The 15021-nt window shown below is 41.5% G+C and overlaps 2 protein-coding genes across 2 annotated transcripts; one reads left to right on the forward strand and one right to left on the reverse strand.

Moving 5' to 3' along the window:
* Positions 1-1028: 1028 nt before the first annotated feature.
* ALG2 (ALG2 alpha-1,3/1,6-mannosyltransferase) lies at positions 1029-6161 on the reverse strand (the record flags this gene model as incomplete). The annotated part of the gene is made up of 2 exons (XM_079113691.1): positions 1029-3397; positions 5610-6161. The coding sequence occupies 2 exons, from the start codon at positions 6159-6161 to the stop codon at positions 2495-2497; spliced, it is 1455 nt and encodes a 484-aa protein (XP_078969817.1). The 3' UTR covers positions 1029-2494.
* Positions 6162-6185: 24 nt separating this feature from the next.
* On the forward strand, positions 6186-14673 carry SEC61B (SEC61 translocon subunit beta). Its single transcript, XM_079113692.1, has 4 exons — positions 6186-6410; positions 6604-6701; positions 11138-11239; positions 14392-14673. The coding sequence occupies exons 1-4, from the start codon at positions 6201-6203 to the stop codon at positions 14477-14479; spliced, it is 498 nt and encodes a 165-aa protein (XP_078969818.1). The 5' UTR covers positions 6186-6200; the 3' UTR covers positions 14480-14673.
* The last annotated feature ends 348 nt before the right edge of the window (positions 14674-15021 follow it).

Raw genomic sequence — 15021 nt, forward strand, 5'->3', positions numbered from 1 at the left:
GATCGTTGTCAGGCAGGAAGAATTGCAATTCTGCTCCCCCTTAGTTGAGCTGGTAAATCTATGTGCAACATGACCACCCCAGACCCTCACTGGATGAGTTCATATGATAGATATATAATATTTATACGTATCTAAGGGAAGCAGGCTGAGAAATTCTGGTCTGTGAGGGGTCCTGAACAGATCAGGTAACGTTGACACCCAGCTGTCATTTTTTTAGTTGTCTTTGGCAGAGTCTTTTGTCTGAACTTTGGGCATAAAATGGGAGAATTATATCCATTTCACAGATGGCCCCAAAGATGAAAAGTGAAAGTGAAGGGCAAAGCCCTTCTGATTCGGTGGACCTGAGCAAGCCCCCTGCAGAGGTGAAGGGTAGGTACACTGACACACACACGTGGGGCTTGCTGACTGTAGGATGAGGAGGTGGGACTTTAGAACCAGAGCCTTGAGACTCTACCCATCACTCAAAGTTGTGACCCAGGCAAATTGTTAAACCACACTCATCTACAAAGGGAAGAATACCTACACGGAGGATGAAATGAGATGTCCTCTGCATCTCCTGTAGTGCCCAGCACACAGAGAAGAGCTGATTCTCTAAGTGCTAGAGTTACTACTGATGAAGTCACTGACAAGTCACCTCCAATGTTCATGCTGTTTTCCCCTTCTTCGTGTGTTACAAACTTGAACACATTCTGTGTGCAAAACTCCATTCTCAGCTGGCATTGGCCAGGAGCCAATGTGTCAAAAGCTGGAAGGTCATGGCAGGCAAGGCTCTGCAGCCCTCAGACCTCTGAAGGCCTAGTGTCACCACTGCAACTGAGGGTAATGAAGTCAAGCTAAACTAAAGCCCTATGAACCCATCTACTCCATTTTGGAAGGATCTGCATAAAATAGTGGTTAAATAAGCAGAAGATTTAGTGCTTGACGGGGTGAACAGCCACTAATTCTGTTCATCCTAAATCCAGTGGTCAGTCACCAGATATTCTGGAAAGACTGCAGTTCCCAGAAACACAACACACCAAGCCACAAAATGGGGATCACCTATTTTACTGGATGGCAAACTTTCACAATGCCAAAGGAAATGAAATCCAACGGAATTTTGTATTTGGCACCCTCACTTTGTAGAACTCCTTTTGGTGGTGGTATTGTTAAAATACTCCTGTAATACAGATGCACATGATGAATTATAAACTAAAATTTAACCTTTAAAGAACACCAAAATACGGGAGTGTGGAATCAACCCACATCGAACTTGTAATAATTTCCACATCCCCCAATTGCAAAACAGCAGCAGTTAACATTACATGCCAACTATTAGGTATTTTATGTATGTTATTGAAATCTGTCAGAACCACCCTATGAGGAAAGCATGATAGGACAATTATCCCATTTGCCACGGATAAGGAAACTGAGGTGCAGAGATAAATTTTTCCTAGGTCATGTAGGCTGTTAGGCTCTCAAGTCTGTGCTCTTAAGAGATGATTAATACGGAGCCTTTGACTAGTCATATTTACTCATTTTTTAAAAATAAATCTATCTTTAAATACACCAAACATTTTGCTTTATGTTTACAATTTATACTTGGACCAACAGGTGAATATTGAACTCCAAGACTGGTTAGAGTCCTAGAGTATATGAAGGGAGATCACTTCCAGTTTGGGAGGTAAGCTTCACAGCAGTAGCATTTCAGCTGGCCTTGGAAGGGTAAGAACATTTGTGTACTACACTTACTTAATAGGAACCTAGTTAATACAACAAATATTAACAAAACTGGTGACTCAAACAACATGAGGAAACAGGTCCTAAACAAAATGCAGGTTGCAAGTGTGACAATGTTCCCTCTTCAGGTCAACATACAGTTTACTCAGCTTTCTAAATTCAGGTTGGTTCTTATCTATATTTCTAATAATACTAACAGATCATGGAAGCCAAAACCTAGTATTTTGTGTCCTCTTTTGATAAACATCTTTTATTGTCATGTCTCGGTGTGCAAAAATATAATATCATCTTTGTAAAAAAAATAAAAACAAAAAATAGTGTACTCTTGTTATGGATTTAGGCAAGGGTCTAACAAAAATTTCCTAACACTACAGTAACCCTGTTCTCAATATGCTGCAAAGTCAAATTAATCAACTTTGATAATGATGCACTTAAACTATCAAAATCAATTAAAGCATAATATGATTCAAAATTCAATGCAGAGAAACAATAATTCACAGAAAACATAATTACAATATTTTGCTGAGGTGAATTTGTTCCATTTTTATAATTTCATACTGGTAAGTCTTGGAATGATAGCATGAAAGATAAAGAGCAGTAAGCACTGCATGTACATAGCATGTTTTTCTGAGACAGGGATCTGTGGCATACAGGAAGAGAGCTCACATTCAAGACTTGAGTTTATTTTTTAAAAAATCTGTTCTGTGCTAATTCTGGATTTTTTTCTTCTTCTTTTTTTGTTTTCAAAATTGTAGCATGAAGAACTTAAAGACCTTGATTATACCAGCAGTTTGGTGACATACTGGTAGAGCTGTTCTGTAAATGCTTCAGAGGAAAACTTCTCCTTCACCCTGGCTCTTCCGGCCAGGCCCATTGTGGCTTTTAAAGAAGGGTCACGGATAAACTTTTCTATTGCCTCTGAGAAGTGCACTGGGTCAGGCTCACACAGAAACCCTGTAACACTGTGTATGACGGACTCCAAGGGCCCTCCAGAATTAACAGCAATGACTGGGCATTGCATGTACATAGCCTCCACAGGGACAATGCCAAAATGCTCATTGATTGGTGTGTAAAGCACACATGTGCAGTTGTGGAGGAGTGAAATTTTTTGTTTGTCTGAGAAAGACCTCAGGAAGGTCACAAACCCACCAAGGTCAGATTGCTGGACCATTTCCTTCAATTCCTGATAGTGTTCCACATTCTCCAGGACTCTCTCATCATAACCACCGGCCATGATCAGATGAACCCTCTCCCAATCTTGAGATGTTAATCGTGCACGCAGCTGTACTAGGGCTTGTAGTGCCAAAGTCAGATTTTTCTTCCTTTCATATCTGTTAATGGAGAGAAACAGGAATTCTTTTTCCTTGGGGACTAGGTCATCAAGTTTTTCAGGAACAGTTGAGTCAAAGCTGGTGACATGCAGAGATGGGTAGAGAACATCAGGGTCTCTGTGAGATAAGGACTTGAAGGTTTCCTTAAAAATGGCAGCCGTGAACTGGCTGTTGACCAAGATGCAGTCCGCCATGCCGGTGGTGTATTCTTCTATCCAGTCAATTGGGGCTCTGTATAGCCGTTTAAGAAAAGAATCTCTCCTGGTAAGTAGCAAATCTGGGAAGTGGCAATAAAACAGGATCTTCTTAGGCCGTCTGGCCAGCTTGAACACTGGGATACAGGCAGACACCTAACCAAAGCAAAAAATCAACAGCAGATAAAGTGACTGGTCACTCAGCCTCAACCACAGCAGAAAGAACAGACAACCTGACCTCCCTTCTATGTCCAGTACAATGACTGGTATATAGAAGGTCAGTAGGCATTTGCAGAATGGGTGCTAAACATTAAATGCTTCAAGTCCAGTGGTTTCCTCTTGAACAGTGTTATTCAACAGAAATAAAATAAAAATCTAGAAACATTCAGCACTTTTCAAGGATGAAGTTGATTTTAGTGTATTTTACTCATTTCAAAATGTAATCAATTCTCAAAGGTATGAATGAAATAGTGCCCACTAGCCACATGTGGCATGTGGCTATCATATTGGACAAGGTAACTGTGGGATCTTTTCTCCTCCTAAGGAATTATATAAATGAGCAATAGTAGTTTAGAGCACACTCTGGAATCAAGATCGCCAGGGCTTAAATCTCAGTTCTACTAACTGTGTGAATATGATCAAATAATCTACCCCTCTTTGGATTTCAGCTTCTTCTTATGTAACATGGTGACCATCATTGTTCAAAAAACTAGTTTTTGTGATTATGTACTGACATGCATAAAACTTTTAAGAGTTTAATATATAGTATGTGTTCAATAAACATTGATCATAATCATTACTGAGAATGAACTACAGGCATTACCAGAGATCTTTCCTACTGGGTAATCTTTACAAATCACTTAATCCCCAGTTCACTTAAATAACACCTGAAGAAAGTGAGCTTTAGGGATCCTGCAAAATATACAAAGCTACTTAGTTAAAGCAGCAGAAATGGAACTTGGCTATTCCTACTTCTAAGCCCTCAGTTTTTCTTTACCAACTGTATCTCAACTGACTGACATATGCAGGATGTTTGATAATGTCTGCATTTCTTAAATAACTTCCACATAAGCAAGGTCGAACAAAAAACAATTCAGGAGTCATAATTAAAGAAACAAATGTGAATATGATGCTATTTCCACCTATCAGTTTGGCAAAGATTAAAATGGCTGATATTCAATGTGGACAAGAGCACAGAGTAATAGGCTCTATTATTACAGACTGTGGGAAATTTAAGTGACAAAACTTCCTTAGAAAGGAAATTTGGTGAGTGCTATTGACTTTTAAAATCAAGTGCTCTTTGACCTACAACCTTATTTCGAGGAATTTACTCAAAGGATATGCTTGGATAAGTTAACAAAAAGTATAGAGATGCTTATCACACCACCAGTATCCTTCAACAGAAGAATGCAAAAATCATGGTACATTCAAACAAAAGTGCATTTCCTGTCATTACAAAGAATGAAATGAATCTCTGTAATGATATATAAAGATGATCCAAATAGAAATTTTTGCTGAAAAAAAAGCAAGTGCCCCAAAGCAGGTATGTCATGATCCCAATTATGTACAAATAAGATGTATCTACAAACAGATACACACACCCTCGTATATCCACAACTTTTGGAGAGATCCAGGCATTGTTGACAATGGCTACCTTAAGGGAGCAGAATGGGGGGCTTTTATATTGTACTCTTTTATACTACTTAAATTTTTACCCCTGCAGAAATGTAACTTTTTAAAATGAAAAACTGGAGACTGGGAAAATACCCAAGAAAAAGTCTAGAATAGCTACAGGGTAGATTCAGGTGGATATTATTTGCCAAGGTAAAGAATTTGGACTTTTCCTTAAATACCAATGCGGGGCCAAGTTAAAGTTTTATTGGGCATGTAACGTGTTTAGCTAGCTGGATGTTTTATTTTTAATGTATTTTCAGTTTCGAGACGGAGTCTTGGCTAAGTTGACCGGCCTGGTCCTGAACACACATGCTCCCGCTTCAACCTCCTAGCTTCGTGTTTTAATAAACGACAATGCAGAGGGACCAAGGTGGCCTGGAAGCGAAGTCAAGAGATGTAACGGAAAAGAAGGAAGACAACACACAAGTTAGACATAAAAGGTGACAGAACGGACTTCTAATGCCAATGTCTCTTAGAGCTATCCCCAAGTCCCATCTGCTGCAGAGCGACCGAAGACCCAGTTAAAATGCAGATTTGTGGCCCCACCTCAGGGCTCCAGGATGAAAGTTTCCTGGAGCGTGGGCTCTGGACATGCAACTACAGAAAACAATCTCAATCCCGGGGGACTTCTCCAGGCCAGTTCCGACCCGCACAGGGCAGAGGTCCTCCCTCCGAGGCCCGGTGGCCGCCTCACCTGGTCGCACACCACCACGTCGAACTCCTCATCTGCGAGGAACAGCACGTAGAAGGCCAAGAAGACCATGCGCACGTAGGCGCAGACCGCAGCGCCGCGGCCGCCCCAGCCCAGGCTGCGCGGCAGCCAGTCCCCGGCGCAGCGCACGGGTAGCTCGCGGCTTTCGGCAAAGCAGTGACCCGGGTCGTAGTGTGCTGTCCAGATCTTCACGCTACACCCACGCGCCTGCAGCGCTAGCGCAGCGTCCAGCACCAGCCGCTCCGCGCCGCCGACTCCCAGGTCCGGGTGCAGGAACAGCACCGACGGCCCGGGCCGTGATCCCCCGCCACGATCCTGCTTCGGCGCCATGGCCCGGAAGCCACGGCTGCGCCCCGCGCCCGAAGGGGGCCTTCCTGCACGCCCCGCCCCCGGCTCCGGCTGGCCAATGAGGGCCGACTCCGCCCTGCTGCGCGTGCGTCCGTTAGGACACATCAGCACAAGTATGTGGTAGCTTAATAATTGCCGGAGAAAGTTTCTCGTCTGACTTGGCGGTACCTTTCCTGTGGGAGACATTGGGCCCTGTTAAGGAAGCTTTGAACCAAGGAAAAGAGAATGACGGTCTGTGCTTTCCACTCAGCCAGGTCGTTACAGACAGGATTTCTACAGGCACACCGTGGGACAACCCCAGCGTCCTTGGAGTCAGCGAGGACCCTGCCAGCAGGTTTGGGGGCGGGGCCTGGGCCGGTCTCTCAGTCCGTAGTCTCTCAACGCGTCCCGCAACTTTCCTGCCGTCTCCTCAGTTCCCTGTCTACCTTCAGCATGGTATGCGGCCCAGACTTCTCCTTGCTCCCGCCTCCCCCAGGAGCGCTGCCTCTTGCCTTGTGTCTCGCTCTTTCCCCGGGGTTCCCGTGCTTCCCCCAGCTTCGAATGCGGGTGTCGGTCCCGGCGGTCCGGGCCAGCGGTTCCGGGGCGGGCCCGCGACGCTCACCGTCTGTCTGCTTTTCTCCCTCTACAGCCAGGTCCGACCCCCAGTGGCACTAACGTGGGCTCCTCTGGCCGTTCCCCCAGCAAAGCGGTGGCGGCCCGGGCGGCGGGATCCACTGTCCGGCAGAGGTAAGGATCTCCACGGCCCCCTCGCTTGCGGACTTCGGAGAAATTCTTTGGCCCGGAGGAGGAGATCTTCGGGTAGTCAGCTCACAAGCGCATTGGGAGGGAGACACTATCTCCCGGGTCAGTTTCGGGTACCACTGTTAAAAAATGAAAGTTACACTGCAGTAGGATCAGGGACAGCTTTGAAAAAACGAGGTCATTAAGTCTGTGGGTTTGTTTGAGCTTTTGTCTTCACCTTTCCATCGGGGGGTCCCATACACACTCACATTTAACATAAACTTGATGGTCGCAAAACAGTTTCTCCTTTCACTCCAACACCTCCATCCCCACTTATGTTCTTACTTCCGTATGACACGTTCGTTTCTTCTCCATTTCTGTTGTCCCAGGTTAGCCCTTAACCTCTTTCATCTACTTTTGCATTTGATGCTAACCTTTCTGCCAGGCCATTTCCATTCCAGTCCACCCTCCAGTCTGCTTTACTCTTCTGATTAGTTTCTCTGTTAGTTTTTCCTTGTTGATCATGTAGAAAAGAGGGATACCAAGGATTGGTGGTTTTTCCAGTCTAACCTCATCCCGAGTTTCTATTTATTTTCGCAAACTAGCTCAGGTTATTTCCTCATGAGACCTTCTCTGACTATAGGCGGAGTAGCTACTAGTTTTTTTTTGCCCCATACTGTTTTGTTCCTGTTAGTGTAAGACCATTTATGCTTCCATATTTATCTCCTCCTTTAGGTTTTGGCAGAGCAACTGCACAAGACTTCTCTCTCCCCAGTTTCCATAAGTCCTAACAAAATGATGAATAAGTAAAGGGATCAAGCGACCCTATTGTTTTGGGATTTTTGAAGTAACTAGTAAGGTGGCATCTAGAGAGGAGATGAACTTGGGATCCACGAAAACTATCCTTAAGGATGTGAAGAGGGATGATTAAAATAGAAACTCTGAATTTGCAGAAGTAAATTTAAAACTGATGATTTGAACATACATGAAACAGATTTCAGCTCAGAACAAAGAAATTGTAATAGACCTGTGAGAAATGGTCAGAGTATCCTGAATGAGAGAATTGGCAGTACTAAGGCAGGGAAATTTGGCTATTTGAGAATTTTTAGAGAAAAAGCAAATATCTCATGTAAACATGCTATTTGCATAACTGGTTTACATAAGAATGAAGTGACACATACGTGGAGTGGATAAATGCAACTTCTGAAGTTGTGGATGGTGATGTCATCTTTTAGGTTTAGTTATGGTAGGACCACTGTAACTGGGAACATTTTATATCATTTAGAGACCCTGCAGTAGTCTCTTCTACAAGTTTGGTCCTGGTTAAGTATTAGTTCATGAATGTAATGTAGTGAGTATTGGCTAAGAACATATTCACGTTCTGTAAGTTTTTGAGAAAAAGTTGAAGCTAATGTTTAATAATAGTGCTCTGTGTTAAATAGTTTGAAGATTTCTGTTCTCCAGGATCAGTGAAGTAATAGAAGTAATAATACCTTGGCAAAGAAGTGATAAAGAATTTAAGTGATACAGGTTGGGCTGGGGTTTGAGTCTTTGCTCTGCTTAATACAAGGTAAAAGGTACCTTTTTATGAGGGTGCAAAGTAACAATAATGCATTAAAAACTGTAGACTGTGAATGCTGTACAATGTGCAAGCAGAATTAATGGGAATCAGGAATAGTAAGATGGTAGTATATTAAGATATTCATCAAGTAATTATTAAGGATCTACTACATGCTGAACACTGTTTTAGCTTGAAGAATATATCTGTGAACAAGGTAGTGAGGGTTTGTCCTCATGAACCTTATATTCCAGTGTGGCATATTTATTTTGCAAGCCAAATAGATAAGTAACATAATTTTAGGCAGTAAGGCTATGAAGAAAATAAAGAGTGGTGGGGATAGGGTAGGGGTGGATAGTGGTTTTAGATAGGGTGTTCAGAGTGGGTGGTATTTGAGTAGAGAACTGAAAGAAGTAAGGGAGCAAATCATGAGGTGGTCTGAAGAGGAATAGAATAGACTTCTAGGTGGAAGGAATGGTTAAGTGTAAAGACTGAAGTTAGTGAACTTGGCGTGTTTAAGAAACAGCCAGCAAATCATTGTGTTAGAGCAAAATGTGTAAATAGGTTTGAAAATCATTTTGTTAAGATATAGAAGGAGGGGCTGGGAAGATAGCTTAGTTGGTAGAGTCCTTGCCTTGCAAGCACAAGGCCCTGGGTTTGATTCCCAGCACTGCAAAAAAAAAAAAAAAAAAAAAAAAAAAAAGGTATAAATGGAGGAACACAGTTACAGTCCAGAAAGTAAGGATAAAATAGACCCCAAATAAAAATTTAAGAGATTAAAGTGGGCTCTGTTATTAACCTCTGCTTAGCTTCCTAGTGATGAAATGAAGTATTTTGAGTACATTTTGTTATTTCTTGTAGCCCTGATTTTCAAATCCTTTGTTGTGTCCCATGTTATCAGCAGAAGTAAGAAGTCTTAAAAGGGATTGCACTAATTCTGCTGGGGATTCTGTAATTCCAACTTTGAAGGCAGGAACTGGAGTTTGGAAATTACGGGAATAATGACAAGTATGTGGGTCCTAGTCCTGGCTGAGCCAGGGACTTACCATGTTGATGATGGGTTTTACCTTCTAGCTCAAACTCTTTTTAGGAACAAGGAGGAAAGTTTCAGGTACCTGCCCTATGGATTAAAGGCTGTGTATTTTTGTGAGTGAAAGCTTTGAAAGTGCAAGAATTACTTGTAAACTATTTTCATTATTTGCAATCAGTCTTTCCATAGAAACAGTTATACAAAAGAGTTGTAAGTGCCCGGTTGATACAGTAGCCCATAATTAATGTGTCTGAAATATAATACTTGCAGTACAGTAAACCAAAATCATTGTTTGATACTAATTGCTTTCAGAGTTGTATCATGAACAAAACTTTTCCTGCTGGAACCCAAACTGGTCTTGATTGTTCCCCTCATCAGAAGAGCAAGCTCCTTGAGCTATAGACAGTACTTTTTGCATTCAGAGTGTGATGTAAAGGCATGGTGAGGTGGGCATTAGGACCAGAGTTGGGAAGAAAGCAAGAAGAGATGGTAGGGATTGGGTTTTCACTTGAATTTCTCCCAAATACTCTTCCCTTTTCCAAAAAGCTAGAGCCAACAGCCCATATCTATTAGAATGGAATTTTAAGGGAGTGTGTATTGGAACTTGTGGGGGCTGTGATAGGACAGGGCTTTCCCTCTCTGCTCTTTCTTTCTACTTACCTAGGACTTCTGAGTTGGTGATAAATGGGCTGAAAAAGATGCCTTTTGACTTCTCCTCCCACCACTTACTCCTTACCTCCATGTTATATACTATCACAGGGGTCAGATGAGCAACTGGAATTGGGATAATTCATGGATAATTGTTGGGTAGGGGTCCCCACTGACTGAGGGATGACCCCAGAGGAGGGAATGGATTCCCTGGGCCTATTCCTGGTCAGCAGTGTCAGTGCTGCTTGTCTGCTTGTGTCTGCCAGGGGTGCCTGTACCATACCTCATCTTATAAGCCTTGTCCCTTTGCGAGGAACAGTTCTCATTGGGTGTTTTCTGCATTTTCCATTCTGCCTCTCTGTCCAAGATATATGGTCACTATGTCAAATTGGCAAAAACAAATTACAAAGTTCTTTTTCATAAAATAAAATACACCATTTTTGAAGCCTGGATGTAATTGAAGCTTATACTTTTCTTTTTTTGCAGTAGATTTAGTAATGTAAAAATATCTTTTAAAGTAGTGATTTTAAGACCAGATTATGTAGATTTAGGGCATTTTTAACCAGAGGTTTATTACCTGACTTCACCAAAATAAATGTGTAGAGAAACTGAAATGCACTCTTCAAATTAGAAGACTGGATATGTTGGGCAGTGGAGGGGTGCCAGAGTCAGAATTGAGTCCACATTCCAGGTTGGCCACCTGCTGGACCTGTGGTCTTTAGACACTTCCCTTAACCTTTGCCGAACCTAATTTTCCTCATTTGTAAAATGGGAAATAGTTGCTTCTCAGGGTTATTTGTATACTTTGCCCTGAGGCAGAGGTTCACTTCATAGTGGTTTTGATCAGATGGTAAAAGCAGGAATTTGAGTCTTACTAACAAAAAAGTCTTTTTTAAATAATTATAATTTTTTATTTATTTTTATTTATTATTATTATATTTTATGAACAAACAATGGGCTGGCACTTACAGTATATGATAAGTAGTCTCTTACTTTTTTTTTTTTTTTTTTTTTTTTGGGTGCTGGGGATCGAACCCAAGGCCTTGTGCTTATAAGGCAAGCACTCTACCGACTGAGCTATCTCCCCAGCCCCCCAAAAAGTCTTTTCTTAAGTGATTCTTTAACCACCTCATGGCAGCATTTGTTATAGTGCTATTATAAGAATTTCCAAGAAAAGGCTGTTGGTAACATTTTCCTCTCTCACAGGAAAAATGCCAGCTGCGGAACAAGGAGCGCAGGTCGCACGACTTCAGCAGGCACTGGGGGGATGTGGCGATTCTACACGGAAGATTCACCAGGGCTCAAAGTGTAAGTCTTGGGACAGATCTTGTGTATTTGTCCACTGTGGCAGAGTGCAGCAGTGTTGTCTGTCTCTGCCACATGTGTCACTTGGCTCTGATGAGATTTACAGTACACAACAGCTTTGTTTGCGCCAGTTGGGCTGGAATTCGGTTTGCTTATTTTTCACCTGGTTAGCCAGGTTCAGGCCTGCAATGACATCTCTTCATGAAGTGAGTGAAAAGAGAGGGAGATCCTTATGTAGCTATGTCCGAGTAAGTGATGGCAACAGAGAGAACTGGAGGGGATGTTGCTTAATTAGATGAAATTGCTTTTCATTTGGTGTTCTTACCCCACACTGAGAAGTAGGAGTAACCATTCAAATAGGAATTGGATGATTTTTCAGCATTCAGCTGGAGGCATAAACTGATATTAAGGCCTAATGGAAGTTTTCCCATTATGCTGCATTACCTATAAGTCCCCTGGCTGCCTTGCCTTTGGTGGGTGGTGAGTGGATTCGAGAAGATGAGCATATCACTTGCCAAGTTCTCAGGTTTGGGAGTGCTCATGCTCATTAGGCGATGGGAAGTAGGCATCCAGGAGACCATACCTGGCTCTCTCCGAATCCCAGATCAGGTTTCTGATCAGAGTAGGCTCCAGAACAACACTGCTTATAGCTGTTTCCTGACTAAACCCAGTGAGTGAGGAATTGGAATAATAATAGCAAATTTCATTTGCACAGCACTTGGTGTTTTGCAAAGAACTTGAGTATCTACTTTCTGGTTTGATCTTTCAGCAATCCTGTGAGGTGGGAGATGTGCCATTTGGCAGGTGGTAAAGCTCAGGTTCAGAGAGGCAAAATGACATGCTGAAGACACACAGAAAAAGATGTAACTGGATATTCTGTTAAGTCCCATGCTATTTACATGCCTGTCTGGTAGAAAAGAGACAAAATTGGATTAGTTTAATTGAACCAATGGCTTGACTTGGATTACAAATTGTTTATGGGGCTTCCCTAGAATCTTTGATATTTGGTTTAATTAATGTATTGATTTTTTTTCCTTGTTATTTTTTAGATTTGAAAGATAAGAATATATTTAGGAATTAATTTGGGGGCTTGGGGATATGTGAGTTGGTGTCATTCTGACTGACAGCCTTTTGGGCTGAGTATTTCAGAGAGGATTTTGAATTTGATAGCTCTTGAGATATCCAAGGGATTTGTTTTAAACTCTTCTTAAGCAGATGGGAAACCTACTCTCCAGTGAGTGAGTCTTCCTGTGCTTGTTTTGAGGTCCTTGCTGTGGTACAGCCAGACTTGTGAGTCCCTCCAGGATTGTAGAGATTATTCCTTGATGTTATAAACCACATTCTCATATTTTAGAGATATGTATTTTTGGTGAAAGTTCACAGTTGGGAATTTTTACCTAAAAATCTACATCTTGGAATAGTCAAGCAACATCTTGGAGCTTGTTTTTGGCTGTTTGTGGGAGTTCAGAATTATTTTCAAGTTAATGATAACAGCACTTTATGAGAGCTTCCTATACGTCAGTGTTGTGTATATGTTAATGTATTTTATACCTCAGCAACCCTATAAGTAGACACTATGATTGTCTTCACTTTACAGATGAGGAAACTGAGACTTGAAGAATGTAAGTAATGGAGGCCACAGTCATAGCTTGTGATTGACAGAGTTAGTATCCAAGCCTTAGCACTTTGACTCTGAGAGCTATTCCCTTAACATGCTCTGTCGTTGACGCTACTCCAACGTTGCCTTAAAGAAAGGGAGTAAGATCCAATGTAGTATGAGGACAGTCTCTGTACAGATGCCTTTAAATTTATTTACACCCTTAATTGTACATATTTTGGAAGAACAAAATAGTAGTGTAGCAAAGACTTTGATCTCTGTGCATTATTCATTGTCTAGTTATGGTCTCTGTTACTCCTTTTACCTCACTGGATTTCTTCCATTACCTTGATGATTATAAAGATTCCTTTTCTGTGGTCTTTCTTACTCTCTACTCCCCATTTGTATCTGGAAGGTGAAGTGAGACATCTTCAATTCCCCAAAAGTGATGTGAGCAGGAAGAGTCATGGAGGTGGTGCCTAAAGTACACATTCACAGCTTGTGAAGATCAGGGAGATCTTTAAGGAACCCATAAACTAATTCCCAACTGGAAAAACATTTGACTTAGGGAAGGGCTGTGTTAGTCAGTTTTTTGTTGCATGACCAAAATACCCAACCAGAACAACTTAGAGGAGGAAATGTTGGGCTCACATTTTCAGAGATCTCAGTCCATGGTTGTTTAACTCCATTGCTCTGGGCCCCCAGGTGAGGGAGAACATCATGACAGAAAGGTGTGGTAGAGGAAAGCTGCTTAGTTCATGGGGGCCAGGGAAAGGGTGAGGGGGTGTAGAATGCATGGATGCATATAGTTCAGGCCACAGGCCCCACCCCAGTGACCTCCTTTCTATAATCATGCCCGACCTGTCCACAGTATATTTAGTAGTCTCTTCACAGTGTTAAATCCATTAAATGGATTAATCCACTGATAGTTACAGCTCTTGTAATCTAATCATTTGACCACTGAACATTCCTCTATTGCCTTACACATAAGCTTTTTAGGGGACATTAAAGATTCAAACCACAACAGGCAGATGAGTAAAATCTATTTTCTTCCTACACTAATGTATAAATATAAGTCAAACTTACTGTATACTACCTAGAGTGTTTGCTCTTTGAGAATGGGAATGTTGATGCAGCAAAGTGAACATATGTGTGGAATCAGAACACCTGAGTCCAAGTCTCTCCTGTTCTGACTGTGTGTTTTGAGGAAGATAATAGTCCCTCTGAGCCTCAGTTTTACTTATTTATAAAATGAAATTAATACTTGTCTCCCTTGTATCATGAATTTGTTGTACAAATTGAATGGTATCATACATTTACACTTTGTAAATTATATAATGTGATACTCATCTTCACGTATCTAATACATCATAGTAACACAATGAAGTTTGTCTTTAAATAAATCTTAATTTGAGAAGAGTGGTTACCTGCCTTTTCTCTCCTGGATGCATCTTAAGTGCTTCCACCTTCCTCCTGCTTTATTCCTAGGCAGTCTTTAGTATTAAATATATTATTATATTATCACTAAAGTAAGCATGCCTTCTTTTCTTATTTCTAGTGGCCCTGTTCCAGTATTGGTTATGAGTCTTCTGTTCATCGCTTCTGTATTTATGTTGCACATTTGGGGCAAGTACACTCGTTCATAGATTCAGCTCCATCCATCTGTCATCTGAAGAAGAAGGAAAAAACCCAACATATCTTGGACCAAAAGTATAGTGATTTTTCTGTTCATGAGAAATAAATTATCTGTAAGCTTATTGTTTTACAGGGAACTTAACAAGAATTGATATTGAGGAATCATTTTTTTTCTATGACTAATAAACTTTATAATTCATTTATACTGGAAATCATTGCTGATGCCTCACTGCTAAGGCCTTTAGTCTCTCTGCCTTTAGAGTCATAAGAGAATATGAAGAAAATTTGTCTTGTGGTGTTTGTGTTCTTGGTTGGGCTGGCAGTTCCTTATACAACCCTGTAGTCATTTAAATCCAAGATACTTTAATTGGCCTTGTCTTGTTTTCTTCAAGGTATTTCTGTTCTGGTGATTGTCATTTTGGGTATTCTGCAGTTTGCAAGTGTGTGCCTTTGACTTCCATCAGGCAGATCTGTGTTCAAAGGCATCTGGTACAGGGGAACAGTTGTAGAAGTCAGAAATCAGAAATCTTGGATGAAATATTTGCTCATTCTG

Source organism: Sciurus vulgaris (assembly GCF_902686455.1).
Source record: "Sciurus vulgaris genome assembly, chromosome: 15".
NCBI classification, from domain to species: Eukaryota; Metazoa; Chordata; class Mammalia; order Rodentia; family Sciuridae; genus Sciurus; species Sciurus vulgaris.